The sequence below is a fragment of the Chamaea fasciata genome, unplaced genomic scaffold (assembly GCF_029207755.1).
Source record: "Chamaea fasciata isolate MVZ Bird 193981 ecotype frontalis unplaced genomic scaffold, bChaFas1.0.hap1 SCAF_352, whole genome shotgun sequence".
Lineage (NCBI taxonomy): Eukaryota > Metazoa > Chordata > Aves > Passeriformes > Sylviidae > Chamaea > Chamaea fasciata.
In genome coordinates, this window is record NW_027094437.1 from 75,050 (window position 1) to 98,426 (window position 23,377).

General features: G+C 61.1%; 2 protein-coding genes across 2 annotated transcripts; one reads left to right on the top strand and one right to left on the bottom strand.

The window, feature by feature from the left end:
* Positions 1-1,429: 1,429 nt before the first annotated feature.
* Positions 1,430-15,852, top strand: LOC136305297 (intercellular adhesion molecule 5-like). Its single transcript, XM_066208571.1, has 10 exons — positions 1,430-2,507; positions 3,379-3,660; positions 4,545-4,865; positions 6,588-6,866; positions 8,150-9,385; positions 10,702-10,956; positions 11,276-11,794; positions 12,489-13,448; positions 14,052-14,315; positions 15,578-15,852. The coding sequence occupies exons 1-10, from the start codon at positions 2,450-2,452 to the stop codon at positions 15,787-15,789; spliced, it is 4,386 nt and encodes a 1,461-aa protein (XP_066064668.1). The 5' UTR covers positions 1,430-2,449; the 3' UTR covers positions 15,790-15,852.
* Positions 15,853-16,542: 690 nt separating this feature from the next.
* LOC136305300 (keratin, type I cytoskeletal 9-like) lies at positions 16,543-21,435 on the bottom strand. The gene is made up of 5 exons (XM_066208574.1): positions 21,278-21,435; positions 19,795-20,880; positions 17,691-17,749; positions 16,773-16,866; positions 16,543-16,666 (listed from the first exon to the last, which is right to left on the bottom strand). The coding sequence occupies exons 1-5, from the start codon at positions 21,427-21,429 to the stop codon at positions 16,543-16,545; spliced, it is 1,515 nt and encodes a 504-aa protein (XP_066064671.1). The 5' UTR covers positions 21,430-21,435.
* Positions 21,436-23,377: the final 1,942 nt, after the last annotated feature.

Below are 23,377 nucleotides of genomic sequence, written 5' to 3' on the forward strand. Positions count from 1 at the left end.
CGAGTGTCCCCAAATAGTCCCAGACCAGGTTGGGGACATCCCGAGTGTCCCCAAATTGTCCCCCCCCCCGGTCCTCAGGTGGTCCCGTCTGTCGCCGTTGCTTCTCCCACGCCGGGCCCGGACCCGCCCACGGGGGGCGGGGTTTATTTGGGGGTGGAGTTTATTTGGGGCGGGGTTTATTTGGGGGCGGGGTTTATTTGGGGGTGGAGTTTATTTGGGGGCGGGGTTTATTTGGGGGCGGGGTTGTGTTTTTTGGGGGGACGCTCGAGTTTATTTGGGGGGGGCTCGGTTTTATTTTAGAGGCTCGGGTTTGGTTGTTTTTGGGGTCTCGGGTTTATTTTTGGGGGCTCAGGTTTATTTTGGGGGCTCGGGTTCATTTTTGGGGGGTTCGGGTTCATTTTTGGGCGCTCGGGTTCATTTTTGGGGGGTTCGGGTTTATTTTTGGGGGGCTCAGGTTTATTTTGGGGGCTCGGGTTCATTTTTGGGGGCTCAGGTTCATTTTTGGGGGGTTCAGGTTTATTTTTTGGGGGCTCGGGTTCATTTTTGGGGGGTTCGGGTTCATTTTTGGGCGCTCGGGTTCATTTTTGGGGGGTTCGGGTTTATTTTTGGGGGGGCTCAGGTTTTTTTGGGGGGGTTCGGGTTACTTTTTGGGGTCTCGGGTTTATTTTGGGGGCTCAGGTTTAATTTTTGGGGGCTCGGTTTCATTTTTTGGGGCCTCGGGTTAATTTTTGGGGTCCAGGTTCATTTTTTGGAGTCTCGGGTTCATTTTTTGGGGGTCCAGGTTTATTTTTTGGGGTCCAGGTTCATTTTTTGGGGTCTCGGGTTAATTTTTGGGGTCTCAGGTTCATTTTTGGGGGTCCAGGTTCATTTTTTTGGGGTCTCGGGTTAATTTTTGGGGTCTCAGGTTCATTTTTGGGGTCCAGGTTCATTTTTTGGGGTCCCGGGTTCATTTTTTGGGGTCTCGGGTTCATTTTTTGGGGTCTCGGGTTCATTTTTGGGGTCTCAGGTTCATTTTTGGGGTCCAGGTTCATTTTTTGGGGTCTCAGGTTCATTTTTGGGGTCTCAGGTTCATTTTTGGGGTCCAGGTTCATTTTTTGGGGTCTCGGGTTCATTTTTTGGGGTCTCGGGTTAATTTTTGGGGTCTCAGGTTTATTTTTGGGGTCCAGGTTCATTTTTTGGGGTCCAGGTTCATTTTTTGGGGTCTCAGGGTCATTTTTTGGGGTCTCAGGTTCATTTTTGGGGTCCAGGTTCATTTTTTGGGGTCTCGGGTTCATTTTTGGGGTCTCAGGTACATTTTTGGGGTCCAGATTCATTTTTTGGGGTCTCGGGTTCATTTTTGGGGGGTCCAGGTTCATTTTTGGGGTCCAGGTTTATTTTTGGGGGTCGGGGGGAGGGGTCGGCGTGGGCGGGGGGAGGGGCGGCCCCGCGGGAGCGGCGGCGGCGGCGGCGGAGCGGCCTTCGGCCTCAGCCGCCTCTCCCTCCTCTTCCTCGTCCTCCTCCGCTTCCTCCCCCTCCTCATCCTCACCCTCTTCCTCGCCGCCTCCATCCTCACCCTCCTCTTCCTCGCCGTCTCCCCTCCCTTTTCGCCGTCCTCCTCTTCCTCCCTCCTCCGCTCCATCCTCCTCCTCCTCCTCGTCTTCCTCCCCTCGCCGTCTCCATCCTCACCCTCCTCTTCCTCCGCTCCCTCCCTCCATCGCCGCCCCCGTCCTCCTCTTCCTCCCTCCTCCTCATCCTCCTCTTCCTCCCCTTCTCCCCTCCCTCCGCTTCATCCCCCGCCCCATCCTCATCCTCCTCCTCTTCTTCCTTCCCCACCCTCCTCTTCCTCATCCCCCTGCCCATCCTCATCCTCCCCTTCCTCCCCTCCCTCCATCGCCGTCTCCATCCTCCTCTTCCTCCCTCCTCCGCTCCATCCTCCTCCTCCTCCTCCTCCTCTTCCTCCCCTCCCTCCCTCGCCGTCTCCATCCTCCTCTTCCTCCCTCCTCCGCTCCCTCATCCCCCTCCCCACCCTCCTCCTCCTCTTCCTCTTCCTCCCCTCCCTCCCTCCATCGCCGTCTCCATCCTCCTCTTCCTCCTCCTCCTCTTCCTCATCCCCCTCCCCACCCTCCTCCTCCTCTTCCTCCCCTCCCTCCCTCCATCGCCGTCTCCATCCTCCTCTTCCTCCCTCCTCCTCTTCCTCATCCCCCTCCCCACCCTCCTCCTCCTCCTCCTCCTCCTCTTCCTCCCCTCCCTCCCTCCATCGCCGTCTCCATCCTCCTCTTCCTCCCTCCTCCTCTTCCTCATCCCCCTCCCCACCCTCCTCCTCCTCCTCCTCTTCCTCCCCTCCCTCCCTCCATCGCCGTCTCCATCCTCCTCTTCCTCCCTCCTCCGCTCCATCCTCCTCCTCCTCTTCTTCCTCCCCTTCTCCCCTCCCTCCCTCCCTCCTTCCTCCCACCCTCCTCCTCCTCTCCCCATGGCCCCCCCCGGCCCGGCCACGCGCCTTTTGCCCCCCCTGGTCCTGGCGCTCGCAGGTAAAGCTGGGGAGGGGGCGGAGGGAGGAATTTTGGGGTGGGGGGTGGGGGACCCCCCAAAAATGGGGAGGGGTCGTCCCTGAGGACCCCCAAAAAACGACCAGGGTTAATTTGGGGTGGGGGTCGCCCCTGGGGACCCCCGGGAATGGGTGGGGGGGATCCTCAGAGACCCCCCCCTCCAAAAAATCCCTGAGGCGTTTTAGGGTTTGGGGGGGGCACACGGGGACCCCCAACCCAATCTGGGGACCCGGAAATCAGAGGTTGGGGACACTCGGGGGGTCCCGCAGGGGTCACCGGGGGGGTTGGGGACACTCGGGGGTCCCCCAGGATTTTGGGGGGGGGGTCGCTGCCCGTGTCTGGGGGTCCCGCAGGGGTCACCGGGGGGGTTGGGGACATTGGGGGGTCCCCCAGGATTTTTGGGGGGGGGTCTCTGCCCGTGTCTGGGGGTCCCGCAGGGGTCACCGGGGGGGTTGGGGACACTCGGGGGGTCCCCCGGGATTTTTTGGGGGGGGTCTCTGCCCGTGTCTGGGGGTCCCGCAGGGGTCACCGGGGGGGTTGGGGACATTGGGGGGTCCCCCAGGATTTTTGGGGGGGGGTCGCTGCCCGTGTCTGGGGGTCCCGCAGGGGTCACCGGGGGGGTTGGGGACACTCGGGGGGTCCCGCAGGGGTCACTGGGGGGTTGGGGACACTCGGGGGGTCCCCCAGGATTTTGGGGGGGGTCTCTGCCCGTGTCTGGGGGTCCCGCAGGGGTCACCGGGGGGGTTGGGGACACTCGGGGGGTCCCGCAGGGGTCACCGGGGGGGTTGGGGACACTCGGGGGGTCCCCCAGGATTTTGGGGGGGGTCTCTGCCCGTGTCTGGGGGTCCCGCAGGGGTGGCCCGCGGCACGTTCACGGTGGTGGCCTGGCCTCGGGTGGCCGTGGTGGCCTTCGGGGGCTCGGTGGCCGTGAACTGCAGCCGCAGCCCGTGCCCGGACGGCGACAACGTCACCCTGGGCTTGGAGACCCCCGTGGGGGCGACCCCCGGGCCGGGGGGGCTCCTCTGGAAAAGCTTCCGGCTGGAAAACGTGTCCCTGTGGAACCCCGGGGATGTCACCTGCGCCGGCAGGTGCGGGGACAGCGAGGACAGGGACAGCGTCGGGGTCATCGTGTACCGTGAGTGAGGGGACAAACGGGACAGGGAGGGGACAGGGATGGGGACAGGGATGGGGACAGGGAGGGGACAGGGAGGGGACAGGGATGGGGACAGGGATGGGGACAGGGATGGGGACACAGAGGGGACAGGGAGGGGACAGGGATGGGGACAGGGAGGGGACAGGGATGGGAACAGGGATGGGGACAGGGATGGGGACAGGGATGGGGACACAGAGGGGACAGGGATGGGGACGGGGAGGGGACAGGGATGGGGACAGGGATGGAAACAGGGATGGGGACAGGGAGGGGACAGGGACAGGGATGGGGACAGGGCTGTCACAGGGATGGGGACAGCGAGGGGACAGGGACAGCGTCGGGGTCATCGTGTACCGTGAGTGAGGGGACAAATGGGACAGGGATGGGGACAGGGGGGGGACAGAAATGTCACAGGGATGGGGGCAGGGATGGGGACACAGAGGGGACAGGGACAGGGGAGGGGACAGGGAGGGGACAGGGACAGGGATGGGGACACAGAGGGGACAGGGACAGAGATGGGGACACAGAGGGGAATGGGAGGGGACAGGGACACAGAGGGGACAGAAATGTCACAGGGAGGGGACAGGGATGGGGACAGGGACACAGAGGGGACAGAAATGTCACAGGGGTGGGGACAGGGACAGCGTCGGGGTCATCGCGTACCGTGAGTGAGGGGACAGGGACAGGCGTGGGGACACAGAGGGGACAGAAGTTGATCAAGGATGGGGACAGGGATGGGACAAAAAATGTCACAGGGGTGGGGACAGGGACGTCACAGGGACGTGACGAGCGCCAGGCACCGCGCGACGCTTGCGGCGACACCGCGCTGTCACCCACGGCGTCACCCCCATGTCACCCGTCCCCCCCAGAGCCCCCCCAGCGCGTGACTCTGGACCCGGTGACCCCGGTGGCCGTCGGGGACAGCGTCACCCTGAGGTGCCACGTGCTGGAGGTGGCACCCGTGCGGAACCTGACGGTGACGCTGCGACGCGGCGCCGAGACCCTGAGGACGGAGACCTTCGGTGACGGCGACGACGACGGTGGCAGCGCCAGCGTGGCCGTGAGTCACCTGCTGACCGTCACCCGCGGCGACCACGGCCAGGATGTCACCTGTCACGCCGAGCTGTCCCTGAGGCCGCACGGGCCCCTCTTCGCCCGCGCCGCCGTCCCCGTCACGCTCTCGGTGTTCGGTGAGCGGCCGGCGTCGTCACCGCGTTGTCACCTTGGCGGTGGTGGCGCTGGGTGCTGGTGCTCAGCGGGAGGGTGGGAATGGGGCTGGGGCTGTGGGGCAGCTCTGGTGGGCACGTGTCCCCTGCCGTGTCACCGTGTCCCCTCCACGACCTCATGACCCCTCCCAGTGACTCCTCCGTGACCCCGTGTCCCCTCTTGGTGACCCCGTGACCCCTCCTGGTGACGCCATGACCCCGTGTCCCTTCCATGACCCCTCCGTGACCCCATGTCCTCCCCATGTCCCCTCCTGGTGTCCCCTCCCAGTGACCCCGCATCCCCTCCATGACCCCGTGTCCCCTCTTGGTGACCCCGTGACCCCTCCTGGTGACGCCATGACCCTGTGTCCCTTCCATGACCCCTCCGTGACCCCATGTCCTCCCCATGTCCCCTCCTGGTGTCCCCTCCCAGTGACCCCGCATCCCCTCCATGACACTGTGTCCCCACCCAGTGACCCCATGTCCCCTCCTGGCCACCCCGTGTCCCCTACATGACCTCTCCATGACCCTGTGTCCCCTCCGTGACCCCATGTCCCCTCCCCGTGTCCCCTCCCAGTGACCTATGACCCCTCCGTGACCCCGTGTCCCCTCCCAGTGACCCCTCCTGGTGACCCATGACCCCTCCCTGACCCTGTGTCCCCTCCGTGACCCCGTGTCCCCTCCCCGTGTCCCCTGACCCCTCCCTGACCCCGTGTCCCCTCCATGACCCTGTGTCCCCTCCCCGTGTCCCCTCCCCGTGTCCCCTCCCCGTGTCCCCTGACCCCTCTCTGACCCCGTGTCCCCTCCATGACCCCGTGTCCCCTCCCAGTGACCCCTGACCCCTCCCTGACCCCATGTCCCCTCCATGACCCCGTGTCCCCTCCGTGACCCCATGTCCCCTCCCATGACCCCTCCCAGTGACCCCTGACCCCTCCCTGACCCCGTGTCCCCTCCGTGACCCCGTGTCCCCTCCCCGTGTCCCCTCCATGACCTCTCCATGACCCCGTGTCCCCTCCCCGTGTCCCCTCCCAGTGACCCCTGACCCCTCCCTGACCCCGTGTCCCCTCCATGACCCCGTGTCCCCTCCCAGTGACCCCTGACCCCTCCCTGACCCCATGTCCCCTCCATGACCCCGTGTCCCCTCCGTGACCCCATGTCCCCTCCCATGACCCCTCCCAGTGACCCCTGACCCCTCCCTGTCCCCGTGTCCCCTCCGTGACCCCGTGTCCCCTCCCCGTGTCCCCTCCATGACCTCTCCATGACCCCGTGTCCCCTCCCCGTGTCCCCTCCCAGTGACCCCTGACCCCTCCCTGACCCCGTGTCCCCTCCGTGACCCCGTGTCCCCTCCCCCTGTCCCCTGACCCCTCCCTGACCCCGTGTCCCCTCCGTGACCCCGTGTCCCCTCCCAGTGACCCCTGACCCCTCCCTGACCCCGTGTCCCCTCCATGACCCCGTGTCCCCTCCGTGACCCCGTGTCCCCTCCCATGACCCCTCCCAGTGACCCCTGACCCCTCCCTGACCCCGTGTCCCCTCCGTGACCCCGTGTCCCCTCCCATGACCCCTCCCAGTGACCCCTGACCCCTCCCTGACCCCGTGTCCCCTCCGTGACCCCGTGTCCCCTCCCATGACCCCTCCCAGTGACCCCTGACCCCTCCCTGACCCCGTGTCCCCTCCCTGACCCCGTGTCCCCTCCCCGTGTCCCCACAGCTCTCCCGGAGCCCCCCCAGCTCCTGTCCCCCTCCATCCTCGAGGCCGGCACCGTCACCAACGTCACCTGCGTCGTCACCGGCGCCTTCCCGGCCGGCGACGTCGTCGTCACCGCGGCGCTGGACCGGGAGCCGCTGGACGTCACCGTCGGCGTGGCGGGGGACACGGTGACGGCCACCGCGGCGGTGGCGCCCGGCAGGACGGGCGAGAGGGAGCTCAGCTGCGCCGCCAGGGTGGCCGCGGTGACAAGGACAGCCAGGAGGTGGCTTCGGGTTTATAGTAAGGGACAAAAGGGACGTGGGAGGGGTCACGGGGTCATGGGAGGGGTCACGGGGTCATGGGGACATGGGAGGGGACATGGGGTCATGGGAGGGGGACATCAGGACATGGGAGAGGTCGTGGGGTCATGGAGGGGTCATGGGGTCATGGGAGGGGACATGGGAGGGGTCACGGGGTCATGGGGACATGGAGGGGACACGGGGTCACGGGAGGGGGACACCAGGACATGGGAGAGGTCGTGGGGTCATGGAGGGGTCATGGGGTCATGGGAGGGGACATGGGAGGGGTCACGGGGTCATGGGGACATGGGGACATGGAGGGGACACGGGGTCACGGGAGGGGGACACCAGGACATGGGAGAGGTCGTGGGGTCATGGAGGGGTCATGGGGTCATGGGAGGGGACATGGGAGGGGTCACGGGGTCATGGGGACATGGAGGGGACACGGGGTCACGGGAGGGGGACACCAGGACATGGGAGAGGTCGTGGGGTCATGGAGGGGTCATGGGGTCACCAGGAGGGGATGTGGGAGGGGTCACGGGGTCATGGGGACATGGGAGGGGTCACGGGGTCATGGGGACATGGGGACATGGAGGGGACATGGGGTCACGGGAGGGGGACACCAGGACATGGGAGAGGTCGTGGGGTCATGGAGGGGTCATGGGGTCACGGGAGGGGACATGGGAGGGGTCACAGGGTCACGGGGACATGAGGACATGGAGGGGACACGGGGTCATGGGAGGGGGACACCGGGACATGGGAGAGGTCGTGGGGTCATGGAGGGGTCATGGGGTCACCAGGAGGGGATGTGGGAGGGGTCACGGGGTCATGGGGACATGGGAGGGGTCACGGGGTCATGGCGACATGGAGGGGACATGGGGTCATGGGAGGGGGACACCAGGACATGGGAGAGGTCGTGGGGTCATGGAGGGGTCATGGGGTCACCAGGAGGGGATGTGGGAGGGGTCACAGGGTCATGGGGACATGGGAGGGGTCACGGGGTCACGGGAGGGGACACAGGGACATGGGACAGGACATGGGAGGGGTCACGGGATCATGAAGGGGTCACAGGGTCATGAAGGGGTCATGGGGACATGGAGGGGACATGGGAGGGGGACACAGGGACATGGGAGGGGTCATGGGGTCACCAGGAGGGGACACAGGGTCATGGGGTCATAGGGTCAGGGGAGGGGTCATGGGGTCACCGGGAGGGGACACTGAGGGGACACCGGGAGGGCCCAGACCATTCCCGACCCTTCCCTAACGCACGGAACATTCCGGAAGGTTTCCCGGAGCCCACCCTGGAGCTGAGCCCGCCCACGGCGCCCGAGGGGACCGAGGTGACAGTGACGTGCCGGGCCGGTGACACCGAGCCACCACCGATGGCGCTGCTGAGGGATGTCACCGGTGTCACCCCGGCACAGGGACACCAGGCCGGTGTCACCGGTGTCACCCTGGCACAGGGACACCAGGCCGGTGTCACCGGTGTCACCCCGGCACAGGGACACCAGGCCGGTGTCACCGAGCCACCAATGGCACTGCTGAGGGTCAGGGATGTCACCGATGTCACCGAGATGCCACCACCGGTGCTGCTGAGGGTCAAGGATGTCACCAATGTCACCTCAGCACAGGGACACCGGGCTGATGTCACCGAGCCACCGACGGCGCCGCTGAGGGTTGGTGATGTCACCAATGTCACCCCGGCACGGGGACACCGGGCTGATGTCACCGAGCCACCGACGGCGCCGCTGAGGGTTGGTGATGTCACCAATGTCACCCCGGCACGGGGACACCGGGCTGATGTCACCGAGCCACCGACGGTGCCGCTGAGGGTTGGTGATGTCACCAATGTCACCCTGGCACGGGGACACCGGGCTGATGTCACCGAGCCACCAGCGATGCTGAAGGTCAGGGATGTCACCGAGGTCACCGAGATGCCACCACCAATGATGCTGAGGGTCGGCGATGTCACCAATGTCACCGAGATGCCACCAGCGATGCTGAAGGTCAGGGATGTCACCGAGGTCACCGAGATGCCACCACCAATGATGCTGAGGGTCGGCGATGTCACCGATGTCACCGAGATGCCACCAGCGATGCTGAAGGTCAGGGATGTCACCGAGGTCACCGAGATGCCACCACCAATGATGCTGAGGGTCGGCGATGTCACCGATGTCACCGAGATGCCACCAGCGATGCTGAAGGTCAGGGATGTCACCGATGTCACCGAGACGCCACCAGTGCTGCTGAGGGTCGGCGATGTCACCGATGTCACCGAGATGCCACCAGCGATGCTGCAGGTCAGGGATGTCACCGATGTCACCGAGATGCCACCAGTGCTGCTGAGGGTCGGGGCTGTCGCCAATGTCACCGATGTCACCCTGGCTGAGGGACACCGGTCACAGCTGCAGCTCAGGGTGGTGGCACGCAGGGACGGGGACAGGTTCTGGTGCAGGGCCACCATCGAGCTTGGGGACAAGGAGGTGACAAAGGAGGTGACGGCGCGGCTGGACGTGCTCTGTGAGTGTTTTAATCGATTTAACGCTTTTTATTTCATTTCGTTCCATTTTTAAATGAAATTAATTTTGGTTTTATTCAATTAATTTTAATTGCAACTCAGTTAATTCTAATTAATTAATTGGACTTAAATCGGCCTTTTTAATTTATTTTCCTCGAGTTGAATTGGAACGGCTTTTAATGATTTTAATTTTAAAGGAAATCAAATCGATTTCAAGTCATTAATTTAATTTTTATTGCATTACGTTACATTATATATTGTATTTTATTTCTTGTATTATATTGTGTGATCTTGTGTTATCTTATATTATCTTTTTAAATGTTTATTTTATTTTAAAGTCATTTTATTTTATTTACTTCCCAAAAAATCCTCTTCTTCTTTTTATTTATTACTGTTATTATTAAAATTATTATTATTATTATTATTACTACTATTATTACTATTATTATTACTATTATTATTACTATTATTATTACTATTTTTATTATTATTACTATTATTACTACTACTATTATTATGACTATTATAATTACGATTATTATTATTATTATTACGATTATTATTACTATTATTACCATTACTATTATTACTACTACCATTATTATGACTATTATAATTACGATTATTACTATTATTATTATTACAATTATTATTACTATTCTTCTCATTATTACTATTTTTATTATTACTATTATTACTACTACTACTATTATTATGACTATTATAATTACGATTACTATTATTATTATTATTACAATTACTATTCTTCTTATTATTGCTATTATTATCATTACTAGTAATATTACCATTTTTATTATTATTACTATTATTACTACTACTATTATTATGACTATTATAATTACGATTATTACTATTATTATTATTACAATGATTATTACTATTCTTCTTATTATTACTATTATTATCATTACTATTATTACTACTACTATTATTGTTACTATTCTTATTATTATTACTATTTTAATCATTACTACTATTATTATTATTATTTTTTTTATTATTATTACTATTACTACTACTATAATTATGACTATTATTACTATTATGATCATTATTACTATTACTACTACTATTATTACGACTATTATTACTATTTTTTATTATTATTACTATTACTACTACTATTATTATGACTATTATGACTATTATGACTATTATTATTACTATTATTACTACTATTATTATGACTATTATGACTATTATGACTATTATTATTACTATTATTACTACTATTATTATGACTATTATGACTATTATGACTATTATTATTTTTACAATTATTTTTATTTCCCCGCAGACCCCCCCGAGCTCCCGCCCAGCGCCTGTCCCGCTTCCCGCACGTGGCTCCGGGGCTCGGTGGCGGCTCTGTCCTGCCGGGCCACCGGGAACCCCGTCCCCGTTGTCACCTGCGGCCGCCGCGGGGTCACCGAGGCCACCCCCGAGGTCACCGCGGAGCCGCTGCCCGTGACCAGGGACCGCGCTGGCACCTACGTGTGCAAGGCCACCAACGCCCTGGGGACACGGAGCCGCAGGGTCACCGTCAGGGTGGAGTGTGAGCGACAGCAGTGGTGGCACTGGGAGGGGACACGGGGTCATATCAAGGGACACGGGGTCATGGAAGGGACACGGGGTCATATCAGGGGACACGGCGTCACCAGGAGGGGACACGGGGTCATGGAAGGGACACGGGGTCATATCAGGGGACACGGCGTCACCAGGAGGGGACACGGGGTCATGGAAGGGACACGGGGTCATATCAGGGGACACGGCGTCACCAGGAGGGGACACGGGGTCATGGGGTGGTGACAACAGTGTCCCAGCCACCGGGACACTGCCAGGTCCCCGAGGTGACGCCGCGTGTGTCCCCGCAGACCCCCCGTCGTTGTCCGAGTCGGGGTGTCCGTCCCGCCGGGTGTGGCTGGAGGGACAGCGGCGACAGCTGGAGTGTCACGGCGACGGGGACCCCCCGCCGCGCACGCGCTGTCACCGCGACGGGGACACCCGCCGCGGTGACATTGGTGACAGCGGCACTCACCACGGTGACACCGGCGATGGTGGCACCCAACGTGGTGACATTCATGGCGGTGGTGGCATCCAGCGCAGTGACACCGACGATGGTGGCACCCAGCACGGTGACACCCGCAACGTCACCCGCCATGGTGACATCCGCGGCGGCGGCACCCACCACGGTGACGCTCGTGATGGTGACACCCGTGATGTCACCCGGCACAGTGACACTCACCTTGGTGACAGCCGTGATGACACCCATCAGGGAAGCGTCACCCGCGGCGGTGGCCGCGTTGTCACCCGGGCCGACGGTGGCCGCTACGTGTGCAGGGCCACCAACAGACACGGGGTGGCCCTGAGGAGTGTCATTGTCACCGTGGAGTGTGAGTGGGACAGCTGGGGACACCGGGAAACGGGGGGGGGGACACAGGGGGACAGGGAGGGGACAAAAATGTCACAGGGGTCACGGTGACCTCAGGGGACCGAGGCGACCTCCCCGGTCAAAACGGGGATTTTTTTGGGGGAAAAAAAGGGATTTTCGGGGGAAAACAAAGAGATTGTTGGGGGGAAAATTGGATTTATGGGGGAGAAAAATGGGAGTTTTGAGGGGGGAAAAAAAAGGGATTTTCGGGGGGAAAAAAATGGGGTTTTTGGGGGGTAAAATGGGATTTTTTTGGGGGGGGAAAAAAAGGATTTTTTTTGGGGGGAAAAGGGATTATAGGGGGAAACAACAGAATTTTTGGGGGGAATAAAAGGGATTTTTTTTAAACAAAACAGAGATTTTGGGGGGCAAAATGGGATTTTTGGGGGGGGGGAAAAAGGATTTTTTTGGGGAAAAAAAAGGGATTATGGGGGGAAACGGCAGGATTTTTTTCGGGGGAAAAAAATGGGATTTTTTTTAAAAAAACAAAGATTTTGGGGGGCAAAATGGGATTTTTTGGGGAAAAAAAAAGGATTTTTTGGGGGGAAAAAAAAGGGATTTTTTTGGGGGGAAAAAAAAAATCGGAATTTAGGGGAAAATGAAATTTCCGGGGTCAAAACCGTCTTCGTCACCATCCTCCTCCTCTTCCTCGGCAGCCCCGCCGCGTCTCTCCGAGCGCGGCTGCCCCGAGCGCCGCCGGTGGCTGGAGGGGAGCCCGGCCCGGCTGAGCTGCGCCGCCAGCGGGAACCCGCCGCCCCGCGTCACCTGCCACAGGCTCGGGGACAAAAGCCACCCCCGTGACGTCATCGGGATGGGCGACCGCCCCCGTGACGTCACTGGGCCGGGGGACCACCCTCGTGATGTCACTGGGCCGGGGGACCACCCTCGTGACGTCATCAGGATGGGCGACCACCCCCGTGACATCACTGGGCTGGGGGAAAACCCCCGTGACATCATCGGGATGGGGGACCGCCCTCGTGATGTCATTGGGCCGGGGGACCACCCCCGTGACGTCATCGGGCCGGGGGACCACCCTCGTGACGTCACTGGGCCAGGGCACCACTCTGGTGACGTCATTGGGATGGGGGACCACCCCCGTGACATCACTGGGCCGGGGGACCACCCTCGTGACGTCACTGGGCCGGGGGACCACTCTGGTGACGTCATTGGGATGGGGGACCACCCCCGTGACATCACTGGGCCGGGGGACCACCCTCGTGATGTCACTGGGCCGGGGCATCACTCTGGTGACGTCATTGGGATGGGAGACCACCCCAGTGACGTCAACGGGATGGGGGATCACTCCAGTGACGTCACCGGGATACGGGACCACCCCAGTGACGTCATTGGGATGCGGGATCACTCCAGTGACGTCACCGGGATGGGGGACAAAACTCACTCCCGTGACGTCATCGGGATGCGGGATCACCCCAGTGACGTCATCGGGATGGGGGAACACCCCAGTGACGTCACCGGGCCGAGTGACACCCCGGGCCACCCTTGGGCGTCCCCAGATGTCACCCGCAATGTCACCCGAGGGGACGCGGGGCTTTACCGGTGCCGGGCCACCAACGCTCACGGCGCCGCGGTCAGGAACGTCACCGTCAGCGTGGAGTGTGAGATTTGGGGGGGAAAACGGGGATTTGGGGGCGGGAAAATGGGATTTTGGGGGAAAAATGGGATTTGGGGGGAAAAAACAGGATTTTGGGGTAAAATAGGGGATTTTGGGGGGAGAAAAACCTGGATTTTGGGGGTAAAAACCTGGGATTTTTGGGGTAAAACACAGAATTTTTGGGATAAGAAAATGGGATTTTTTGGGGTAAGAAAATGGGATTTTTTGGGGGGTAAGAAAACGGGATTTTTTGGGGGTAAGAAAATGGGATTTTTGGGGTAAAACACAGAATTTTGGGGGTAAGAAAATGGGATTTTTTGGGGGGTAAGAAAATGAAATTTTTTGGGGTAAGAAAATGGGATTTTTGGGGGTAAGAAAATGGGATTTTGGGGGTAAGAAAATGGGATTTTTTGGGGGGTAAGAAAATGGGATTTTTTGGGGGTAAGAAAATGGGATTTTTGGGGTAAAACCTGGAATTTCCGGAGTAAAACTCCCCCGATTTTTGGGGTAAAACTGAGATTTTGGGGCAAACCCGAGATTTTGGGGCAAACGCCGGAATTTTTTGGGGGAGAAAACCCCTGAATTTTGGGTTCGCCCCCGTCCCCAGACCCGCCCTCGGCCGTCACCCTGCGCGTCCTCCCCGCCGCCGAAGTCAGCCGCGGCGTCACTGTCACCGTCACCTGCGGCTCCCGGGGCGTCCCCGGCGTCACCTTCACCTGGAGCCACCCCAGGGCCGCCAACCTGCGCCTGAGCCGCGACAACAGCAGCGTCATTGTCACCGGTGTCACCGCGGCCAACCGGGGACTCTACACCTGCACCGCCACCAACCGGCACGGACACAGCACCGGGAGCGTCACCCTGACGGTGGACGGTGAGTCTGGGGACACTGGGGACACTGGGGACAGTGGGGACAACGAGGGGACACTGGGGACAGTGGGGACAATGGGGACAGTGGGGACAATGAGGGGACACTGGGGACAATGGGGACAGTGGGGACAGTGGGGGGACACTGGGGACAGTGGGGACAATGGGGACAGTGGGGACACTGGGGACACTGGGGACAATGGGGGACAGTGGGGGGACACTGGGGACAGTGGGGACAATGGGGAGACACTGGGGACAATGAGGGGACAGTGGGGACAGTGGGGACAGTGGGGACAGTGGGGACAATGAGGGGACACTGGGGACAATGGAGACAATGAGGGGACACTGGGGACGCTGAGGACACTGAGGGGACAATGGGGACAATGAGGGGACAATGGGGGGACACTGGGGACAGTGGGGAGACAATGAGGGGACAATGAAGGGACAATGGGGACAATGAGGGGACAATGAGGACAGTGGGGGGACAATGGGGACAATGAGGGGACAATGGGGACAGTAGAGACAATGAGGGGACAATGGGGACAATGAGGGGACAGTAGGGTCAATGAGGGGACAGCAGGGTCAATGAGGGGACAATGAGGAGACAATGGGGACGATGGAGACAATGAGGGGACACTGGGGACAATGAGGGGACAGAGGGGTGGGGTGGGGGGTGGCCCTGGTGGCCCTGGGAAGTCTCACCCACCCAGCAGAGAGCTGGCTGGTGGCCCTGGGGACACTGGGTGGTGTCACCACCCTCACCCTGCTGTCCCCTGTCCCCCCCTAGAGAGCTGGCTGGTGGCCCTGGTGGCCCTGGGGACAGTGGGCGGTGTCACCACCCTCACCCTGCTGTCCCCCCCTAGAGAGCTGGCTGGTGGCCCTGGGGACACTGGGCAGTGTCACCACCCTCACCCTGCTGTCCCCTGTCCCCCCCTAGAGAGCTGGCTGGTGGCCCTGGTGGCCCTGGGGACAGTGGGCGGTGTCACCACCCTCACCCTGCTGTCCCCTGTCCCCCCCTAGAGAGCTGGCTGGTGGCCCTGGTGGCCCTGGGGACAGTGGGCGGTGTCACCACCCTCACCCTGCTGTCCCCTGTCCCCCCCTAGAGAGCTGGCTGGTGGCCCTGGTGGCCCTGGGGACAGTGGGCGGTGTCACCACCCTCACCCTGCTGTCCCCTGTCCCCCCCTAGAGAGCTGGCTGGTGGCCCTGGTGGCCCTGGGGACAGTGGGCGGTGTCACCACCCTCACCCTGCTGTCCCCTGTCCCCCCCTAGAGAGCTGGCTGGTGGCCCTGGTGGCCCTGGGGACAGTGGGCGGTGTCACCGCGCTGGCGCTGGCCGCGGCCGGCGTGTTTTACCTCAAGACCACGGCGTGTAAGAAGGGCGAGTACAACGTCAGGGACGCCGAGGGCTCCTCCGAGGCCACCTGCCTGCACCGAGGGGACAACGGGGACGAGGTGTTCGGCATCCAGCTCACGCAGACGTGACCCGGGGGGACCCCAAAAAAAAAAAAAAAACCCGGGATTGGCAATTTTTTGGGGGGTGATTTGGGTGGGGTTTTTTTGGGGGGGGGGTGGGGGGGTTTGGGATCTTCCTCTGAGGTCCCAAATCCTCCCTGGGGTGACATTTTTGGCATCCAGCTCACCCAGACACGACCAGGACTGGCCCCATCCTTTTGGGGACCCCGAAAAACCTCGGATCCGGCGGACTTTGGGGGGTTTTGAAGGATTTTTGGGGAGGGTTTTCAAGGTTTTAGGGCCCGGATTTTCAGGGGTTTCGAGCCCCAAATTTCCAGGATTTCGGGGCCCAAATTTTCAGGGTTTTGTGGGTGGATTTCTAAGAATTCTGGGTGGAGTTTTCCGGATTTTTGCAGAATTTTCAGGATCTGGGGGCCCAAATTTTCAGGTTTTTTTTTTTTTTTTTGTGGGAATTCTCAGGACCTCGGGTGGGAATTTTCAAGATTTGGGGCCCAAATTTTTCGGATTTTGGGGCCACAACTCAGGGCTGCCTGTTCCCCGGGGGCCGGAATGAACCAAATAAAACAAATCCCGATTATTTGGGATGTCCCCACCCCCACCCCCCCAAAAAAAAGAAAAAAAAAAAAAAAGCCACCAGCTTTGTCCCCATCGTTGCCAAAAACAAGTGACAACGACACCGTCCCGCCACCCTTTTATTGTCACCACCGCCATCATCATCGTCATCATCGTCGCCATCACCCCGCCGCCGTCGCGTCCTCGCTGTCACCCCCCCTCCTCCCCTGGTGGCCGGGTGGGACACTGGGGACATCGGCGACATCTCGGCGACATCCCGCTTTTCCCGGGGATGCTCCAACAGCTCTGGCAGCGCACTCGGTACTTCCTGTACCTGCCAAAAAAAAAACCCCCAAAAACCCCCAAAAAATCGGGGTGACCTTTCGACCTCCCGAGGGTGTCACCCGCGGGTCACCGAAGGGTGTCGTTGTCGTTGTCACCTGATGCCACACGCGTTGCACAGGAGGGTCCCGCCCTCGGCCGTTCGCCACATCGGGGTCCGGAGGGTCCCGCAGGACGTGCAGCGTTTTCGCCCTGCAAAAAGGGACCCCAAAAATGGCCCCAAAATGGTCCCAAAAATGGCCCCAAAATCTCCCCCCCAAAAATAAAAAAATGTCCCCAGAAATGCCCCCAAAAACGTCCCAAAATGTCCCCAAAAATGTCCTAAAAAATGTCACCAAAAAGTCCCAAAAATGTCCCCAAAATCTCCCCCCCAAAAATAAAAAAATGTCCCCAGAAATGCCCCCAAAAACGTCCCAAAATGTCCCCAAAAATGCCCCAAAAATGTCCCCAAGAGTGTCAAAAAAGTCCCCAAAAATGCCCCCAAAAAGTCCCAAAAATGTCCCCAAAATCTCCCACCAAAATATAAAAAAAGTTCCCAGAAATGCCCCCCAAAAACGTCCCCCAAAATGTCAAAAAACGTCCCCAAAAATGCCCCCAAAATGGTCCCAAAAATGCCCCAAAAATGTCCCAAAAAATGTCCCCAAGTGTCAAAAAAGTCCCCAAAAATGCCCCCAAAAAGTCCCAAAAATGTCCCCAAAATCTCCCCCCCAAAATAAAAAAATGTCCCCAGAAATGCCCCCCAAAATGTCCCAAAATGTCCCCAAAAATGCCCCAAAAATGTCCTTTAAAATGTCCCCAAAAGTGTCAAAAAAGTCCCCAAAATTGCCCCCAAAAAGTCCCAAAAATGTCCCCAAAATCTCCCACCAAAAAATAAAAAAATGTCCCCAGAAATGCCCCCCCAAAATGTCCCCAAAAATGCCCCAAAATGTCCTTAAAAATGTCCCAAAAAGTGTCAAAAAACGTCCCCAAAATGCCCCCAAAAATGTCCCCAAAAAGTCCCCAAAAATCGATCTTACCCTTGGGGACGGCGGTGACGTCATCGGAGCTGTCGCTGTCGCGGCTCCAGGTGGGAATTCTGGGGGGGGGGGGGCGGAAATTTGGGGGGGGGGGGGTCAGGGGTGAGGTCAGACCCCCAAAAAATGCACCAAGACAGACGGACCGAGACCCCCGGTGCCCCGGACAGACGGACAGAACCCCCCCGGTGCCCCGGACAGACGGACAGACAGACAGACGCCCCCGGTGCCGGTCCCGGTGTCCCGGACAGACGGACAGACAGACAGACGCCCCCGGTGCCGGTCCCGGTGTCCCCGGACAGACACACAGACGCCCCCGGTGCCGGTCCCGGTGCCCCGGACAGACAGACAGACAGACAGACGCCCCCGGTGCCGGTCCCGGTGTCCCCGGACAGACAGACAGACAGACAGACAGACAGACGCCCCCGGTGCCGGTACCGGTGCCCCGGACAGACAGACAGACAGACGCCCCCGGTGCCGGTCCCGGTGTCCCCGGACAGACAGACAGACAGACAGACAGACAGACGCTCCCGGTGCCGGTACCGGTGTCCCCGGACAGACACACAGACACCCCCGGTGCCGGTCCCGGTGTCCCGGACAGACAGACAGACAGACAGACAGACAGACGCCCCCGGTGCCGGTACCGGTGTCCCCGGACAGACACACAGACACACAGACGCCCCCGGTGCCGGTCCCGGTGCCCCGGACAGACAGACGGACACACAGACGCCCCCGGTGCCGGTACCGGTGTCCCGGACAGACACACAGACACACAGACGCCCCCGGTGCCGGTCCCGGTGTCCCCGGACAGACAGACAGACAGACAGACGCCCCCGGTGCCGGTACCGGTGTCCTCGGACAGACAGACAGACAGACAGACGCCCCCGGTGCCGGTACCGGTGTCCCGGACAGACAGACAGACACACAGACGCCCCCGGTGCCGGTACCGGTGTCCCGGACAGACACACAGACACACAGACGCCCCCGGTGCCGGTACCGGTGTCCCGGACAGACAGACAGACACACAGACGCCCCCGGTGCCGGTCCCGGTGCCCCGGACAGACACACAGACACACAGACGCCCCCGGTGCCGGTCCCGGTGTCCCGGACAGACGGACAGACAGACAGACGTCCCCGGTGCCGGTCCCGGTGTCCCGGACAGACAGACAGACACACAGACGCCCCCGGTGCCGGTACCGGTGCCCCGGACAGACAGACACACAGACGCCCCCGGTGCCGGTACCGGTGTCCCCGGACAGACACACAGACACACAGACGCCCCCGGTGCCGGTCCCGGTGTCCCGGACAGACAGACAGACAGACAGACGCCCCCGGTGCCGGTACCGGTGTCCCGGACAGACAGACAGACAGACAGACGTCCCCGGTGCCGGTCCCGGTGTCCCGGACAGACAGACAGACACACAGACGTCCCCGGTGCCGGTCCCGGTGTCCCGGACAGACAGACAGACACACAGACGCCCCCGGTGCCGGTACCGGTGCCCCGGACAGACAGACACACAGACGCCCCCGGTGCCGGTACCGGTGCCCCGGACAGACAGACAGACAGACAGACGTCCCCGGTGCCGGTACCGGTGTCCCGGACAGACAGACAGACAGACAGACGTCCCCGGTGCCGGTCCCGGTGTCCCGGACAGACAGACAGACACACAGACGCCCCCGGTGCCGGTACCGGTGCCCCGGACAGACAGACACACAGACGCCCCCGGTGCCGGTCCCGGTGCCCCGGACAGACAGACAGACAGACAGACGCCCCCGGTGCCGGTCCCGGTGTCCCCGGACAGACAGACAGACGGACAGACAGACAGACGCCCCCGGTGCCGGTACCGGTGTCCCCGGACAGACACACAGACACACAGACGCCCCCGGTGCCGGTACCGGTGTCCCCGGACAGACAGACAGACAGACAGACGCCCCCGGTGCCGGTACCGGTGTCCCGGACAGACACACAGACACACAGACGCCCCCGGTGCCGGTCCCGGTGTCCCCGGACAGACAGACAGACGGACAGACAGACAGACGCCCCCGGTGCCGGTACCGGTGTCCCCGGACAGACACACAGACACACAGACGCCCCCGGTGCCGGTACCGGTGTCCCCGGGCCGTGATCCGCAGGCGACACTGGCCGGTGTCACCCCGGGGCAGCTCCAGCCGCATCCGCAGCGTCACCCCCCGGAACGAGGGATCCCGGGGCTCCGCTCCGCGCTGCGGCGGGGCCGGTTTGCGCCGCCGCCCGCCGCTACCGGGGCCGCGGTCGTTCCCGGTGCCGCTCCCGGTCCCGGTGTTGGTCTCGGTGCTTGTCCCGGTCCCGCTCCCGGTGTCGCTCTTTGTCCCGGTCCCAGTGTCGCTCCCGGGGCCGCTCCCGGTGCTTGTCCCGTTTCCTCTCCTGGTGTCGTTCCCGGTGTTTGTCCCGGTCCCGGTGTCGTTCCCGGTGCTTGTCCCGGTACCGGTGTCGTTCCCGGTGCTTGTCCCGTTTCCTCTCCTGGTGTCGTTCCCGGTGCTTGTCCCGGTGTCACTGCCGGTGCTTAGCCCTGTTCCACTCCCGGTGCTGGTCCCGGTTCCGATGCCGTTCCCGGTTCTTGTCCCGGTGTCGCCGCCGGTTCCACTCCCGGTGTTTGTCCCGGTTCCACTCCCGGTGCTTGTCCCTGTTCCATTCCCGGTGCTTGTCCCGGTTCCACTCCTGGTGCTTGTCCCGGTGCCGCTCTCTATTCTTGTCCCGGTGCCGCTCCTGGTGTCACTCCCGGTGTTTGTCCCGCTCCCGGTGTTTGTCCCGGTGTCACTCCCGGTGTTTGTCCCGGTTCCACTCCTGGTGCTTGTCCCGGTTCCACTCCCGGTGCTTGTCCCGGTGCCGCTCTCTATTTTTGTCCCAGTGCCGCTCCTGGTGTCACTCCCGGTGTTTGTCCCGGTGTCACTCCCGGTGTTTGTCCCGCTCCCGGTGCCGTTCCCGGTGCCGTTCCCGGCCAGGAGCCGGCACTGCAGGTCGATGAGGCCGAGCACATCCACGCTCCCGCTGGGCACGGCCGACACCCCCGGCAGCTCCGGGACGGCGGCGGGAGGCGGCGGCGGCGGCGGCGGCGGCCCCGGGGGGCTCAGCAGCATCACGGCCTCCTGCAGGAAACCCAGACTCTGCCCCGGGGGGCTCCGGGGGGGCTCCGCCGGTGCCGGGACCCCCGGCCTGACCGGGGGACACCGTTAGGGCACAGCCGGTAATCCCGGGATGAGCTCCCGGTGCTCCCTGGAATTCCCGGCCCCGCTTCTTTCCCCCCGAACCGGGACATTCCCGGTGCTTCCCCCCTCCCCCCCCGCGCAGAAATAGGGGCCCGGGACCCCCGAACGTCCCACCGGGGACCCCCGAATCCTCTCCCGGGACCCCCGAATCCCCTCCCGGGATCCCCAAACATCCCACCGGGGACCCCCGAATCCCCTCCCGGGACCCCCGAATCCTCTCCCGGGACCCCCGAACGTCCCACCGGGGACCCCCGAATCCCCTCCCGGACCCCCGAGTCCTCCCCCGCGGTGGAATCACCGCCGGTTCTCCCGGGTCAGGCCGGGATCCCGGTCTCGGTTCTCACCTGCGGGTCTCGGTGTTCCCGGTGGTCTCGGTTCCCCCGGTACCGGCAGGCGGCGGGAGGAACCGGGGGGGTTCGGGGTCGAGGCAGAGCAGCCGCTGGAGCAGCGAGAAATCGGGGGGCTCCCCCCGGAGAAACACCGGCCGCTCCCCCATCCCCAACCCGAGCCGAACCGGCACCGGCACCGGCACCGGCACCGGCCTTTAACCCGCTCCAGCTGCGCCCGGGGCGGGGCAGCAGCGCAGCTGGGACCGGGGTCACTCCCAAAATCGGGGCTGGGGGGCCGCAGGTGGGGCAGAGACCCCCAAAAATGGGGCGGAACCACCCTGGAACAGGACAGGGACCCCCAAAGTGGGGCAGAGACCCCCAAAAATGGGGCGGAACCATCAAAAAATGGGACTGGGACCCCCAAAAATGGGACAGGGACCCCCCAAAAACGGGGTTGGGGGGGCCCAGGTGGGGCAGAACCACCCTGGACCGGGACGGGCCCCCAAAATTTGGGGGGAATGACCTCAAATATGAATAGAAAGGGGGATTAAATACAATTTTAAATTGATTTTTTTTTTTTTTGAGGGGAGGGGGGTCCCCCTTCCCTGCAGGAGCTCAGGGGGGATTTTTGGGGCGCCCCCCAACCCCCTTTCCCGGGGCTCGGGGGTCTCCCCAAAATTCAGGGGGCGATCTCAAACGGGCCCGAATACAACGACAACACGAGACCAAAGGAAATACGCTTTTTAACCAAAATAAATTTATTTTTGGGGGGTGGGTGCCCCTCATCCCTTGGGGAGGGGGCTCAGGGGGATTTTTGGGGTGCCCCCCCTCCCCGGGGGGGTCTCAGTGGGGTTTGGGGACGTGGCCGTCCACGTAGAAGTTTCGGGTGACGCGGGGCAGGGTGATCTGAGCCCCCTCCAGGGCCGGGCTCAGCAGCACCTGGCAGCCCAGGCGGGAATTCTCCTGGAGCAGCGGAGCCTGGTCCAGCAGGTCTTCCTCCCTGGGGGGGCGCAGAGAGGGTTTTGGGGGGTCCCTGGAGGGGTTTTGGGGGGGTCTTCAGGGGGTTTTGGGGGGGAAATGTTTGGGGGGGTTTAGGGAGGATTGAGGGGGGGGGGACTCAAGGTGTTTGGGGGAAGGTCCCGTGGTGGGATTTTGGGATGCTGGGTGGGGTTTTTTTTGGGGTCCCGGGGGGTGATTTTGGGGTCCACGGGGATGATTCTGGGGGTGATTTTGGGGGGGGGGTCACCGGGGGGGGAATTTGGGGGGGATTTTGGGGGAGTCCCTGGGGATGATTTTGGGGTCCCGGGGGGTGATTTTGGGGTCCCAGGGGGTGATTTTGGGGTTGATTTTGCGGGATCCCCGGGGGGTGATTTTGGGGCTCCCCAGGGATGATTTTTGGGGTCCCCGGTGTGATTCTGGGGGTGAATTTGGGGAGTCCCAGGGGGTGATTTTGGGGTCCCAGGGGGTGATTTTGGGGTCCCGGGGGGTGATTTGGGGGGTGATCTGGGGGGTCCCCGGTGGGATTTTGGGCGTGATTTGGGGGGAGATTCTGGGGCTCCCCGGGGATGATTTTTGGGGTCCCCGGTGTGATTCTGGGGGTGATTTTGGGGCTCCCCGGGGATGATTCTGGGGGTTGATTTTGGAAGATCCCTGGGGGTGATTTTGGGGTCCCGGGGGGTGATTTGGGGGGTGATCTGGGGGGTCCCCGGTGGGATTTTTGGGAGTGATTTAGGGGGAGATTTTGGGGCTCCCCAGGGATGATTTTTGGGGTCCCCGGTGTGATTCTGGGGGTGATTTTGGGGTCCCGGGGGGTGATTTTGGGGTTGATTTTGGGGGAGTCCCTGGGGATGATTTTGGGGTCCCGGGGGGTGATTTTGGGGATGATTTTGGGGGTGATTTTGGGGGATCCCCGGGGGGTGATTCTGGGGCTCCCCGGGGATGATTTTTGGGGTCTCCGGTGTGATTCTGGGGGTGATTTTGGGGTCCCGGGGGGTGATTTTGGGGGTGATCTGGGGGGTCCCCGGGGTTGATTCTGGGACTGATTTTGGGGGATCCCTGGGGATGATTTTGGGGGGTCCCCGGGGGTGATTCTGGGACTGATTTTGGGGGCTCCCC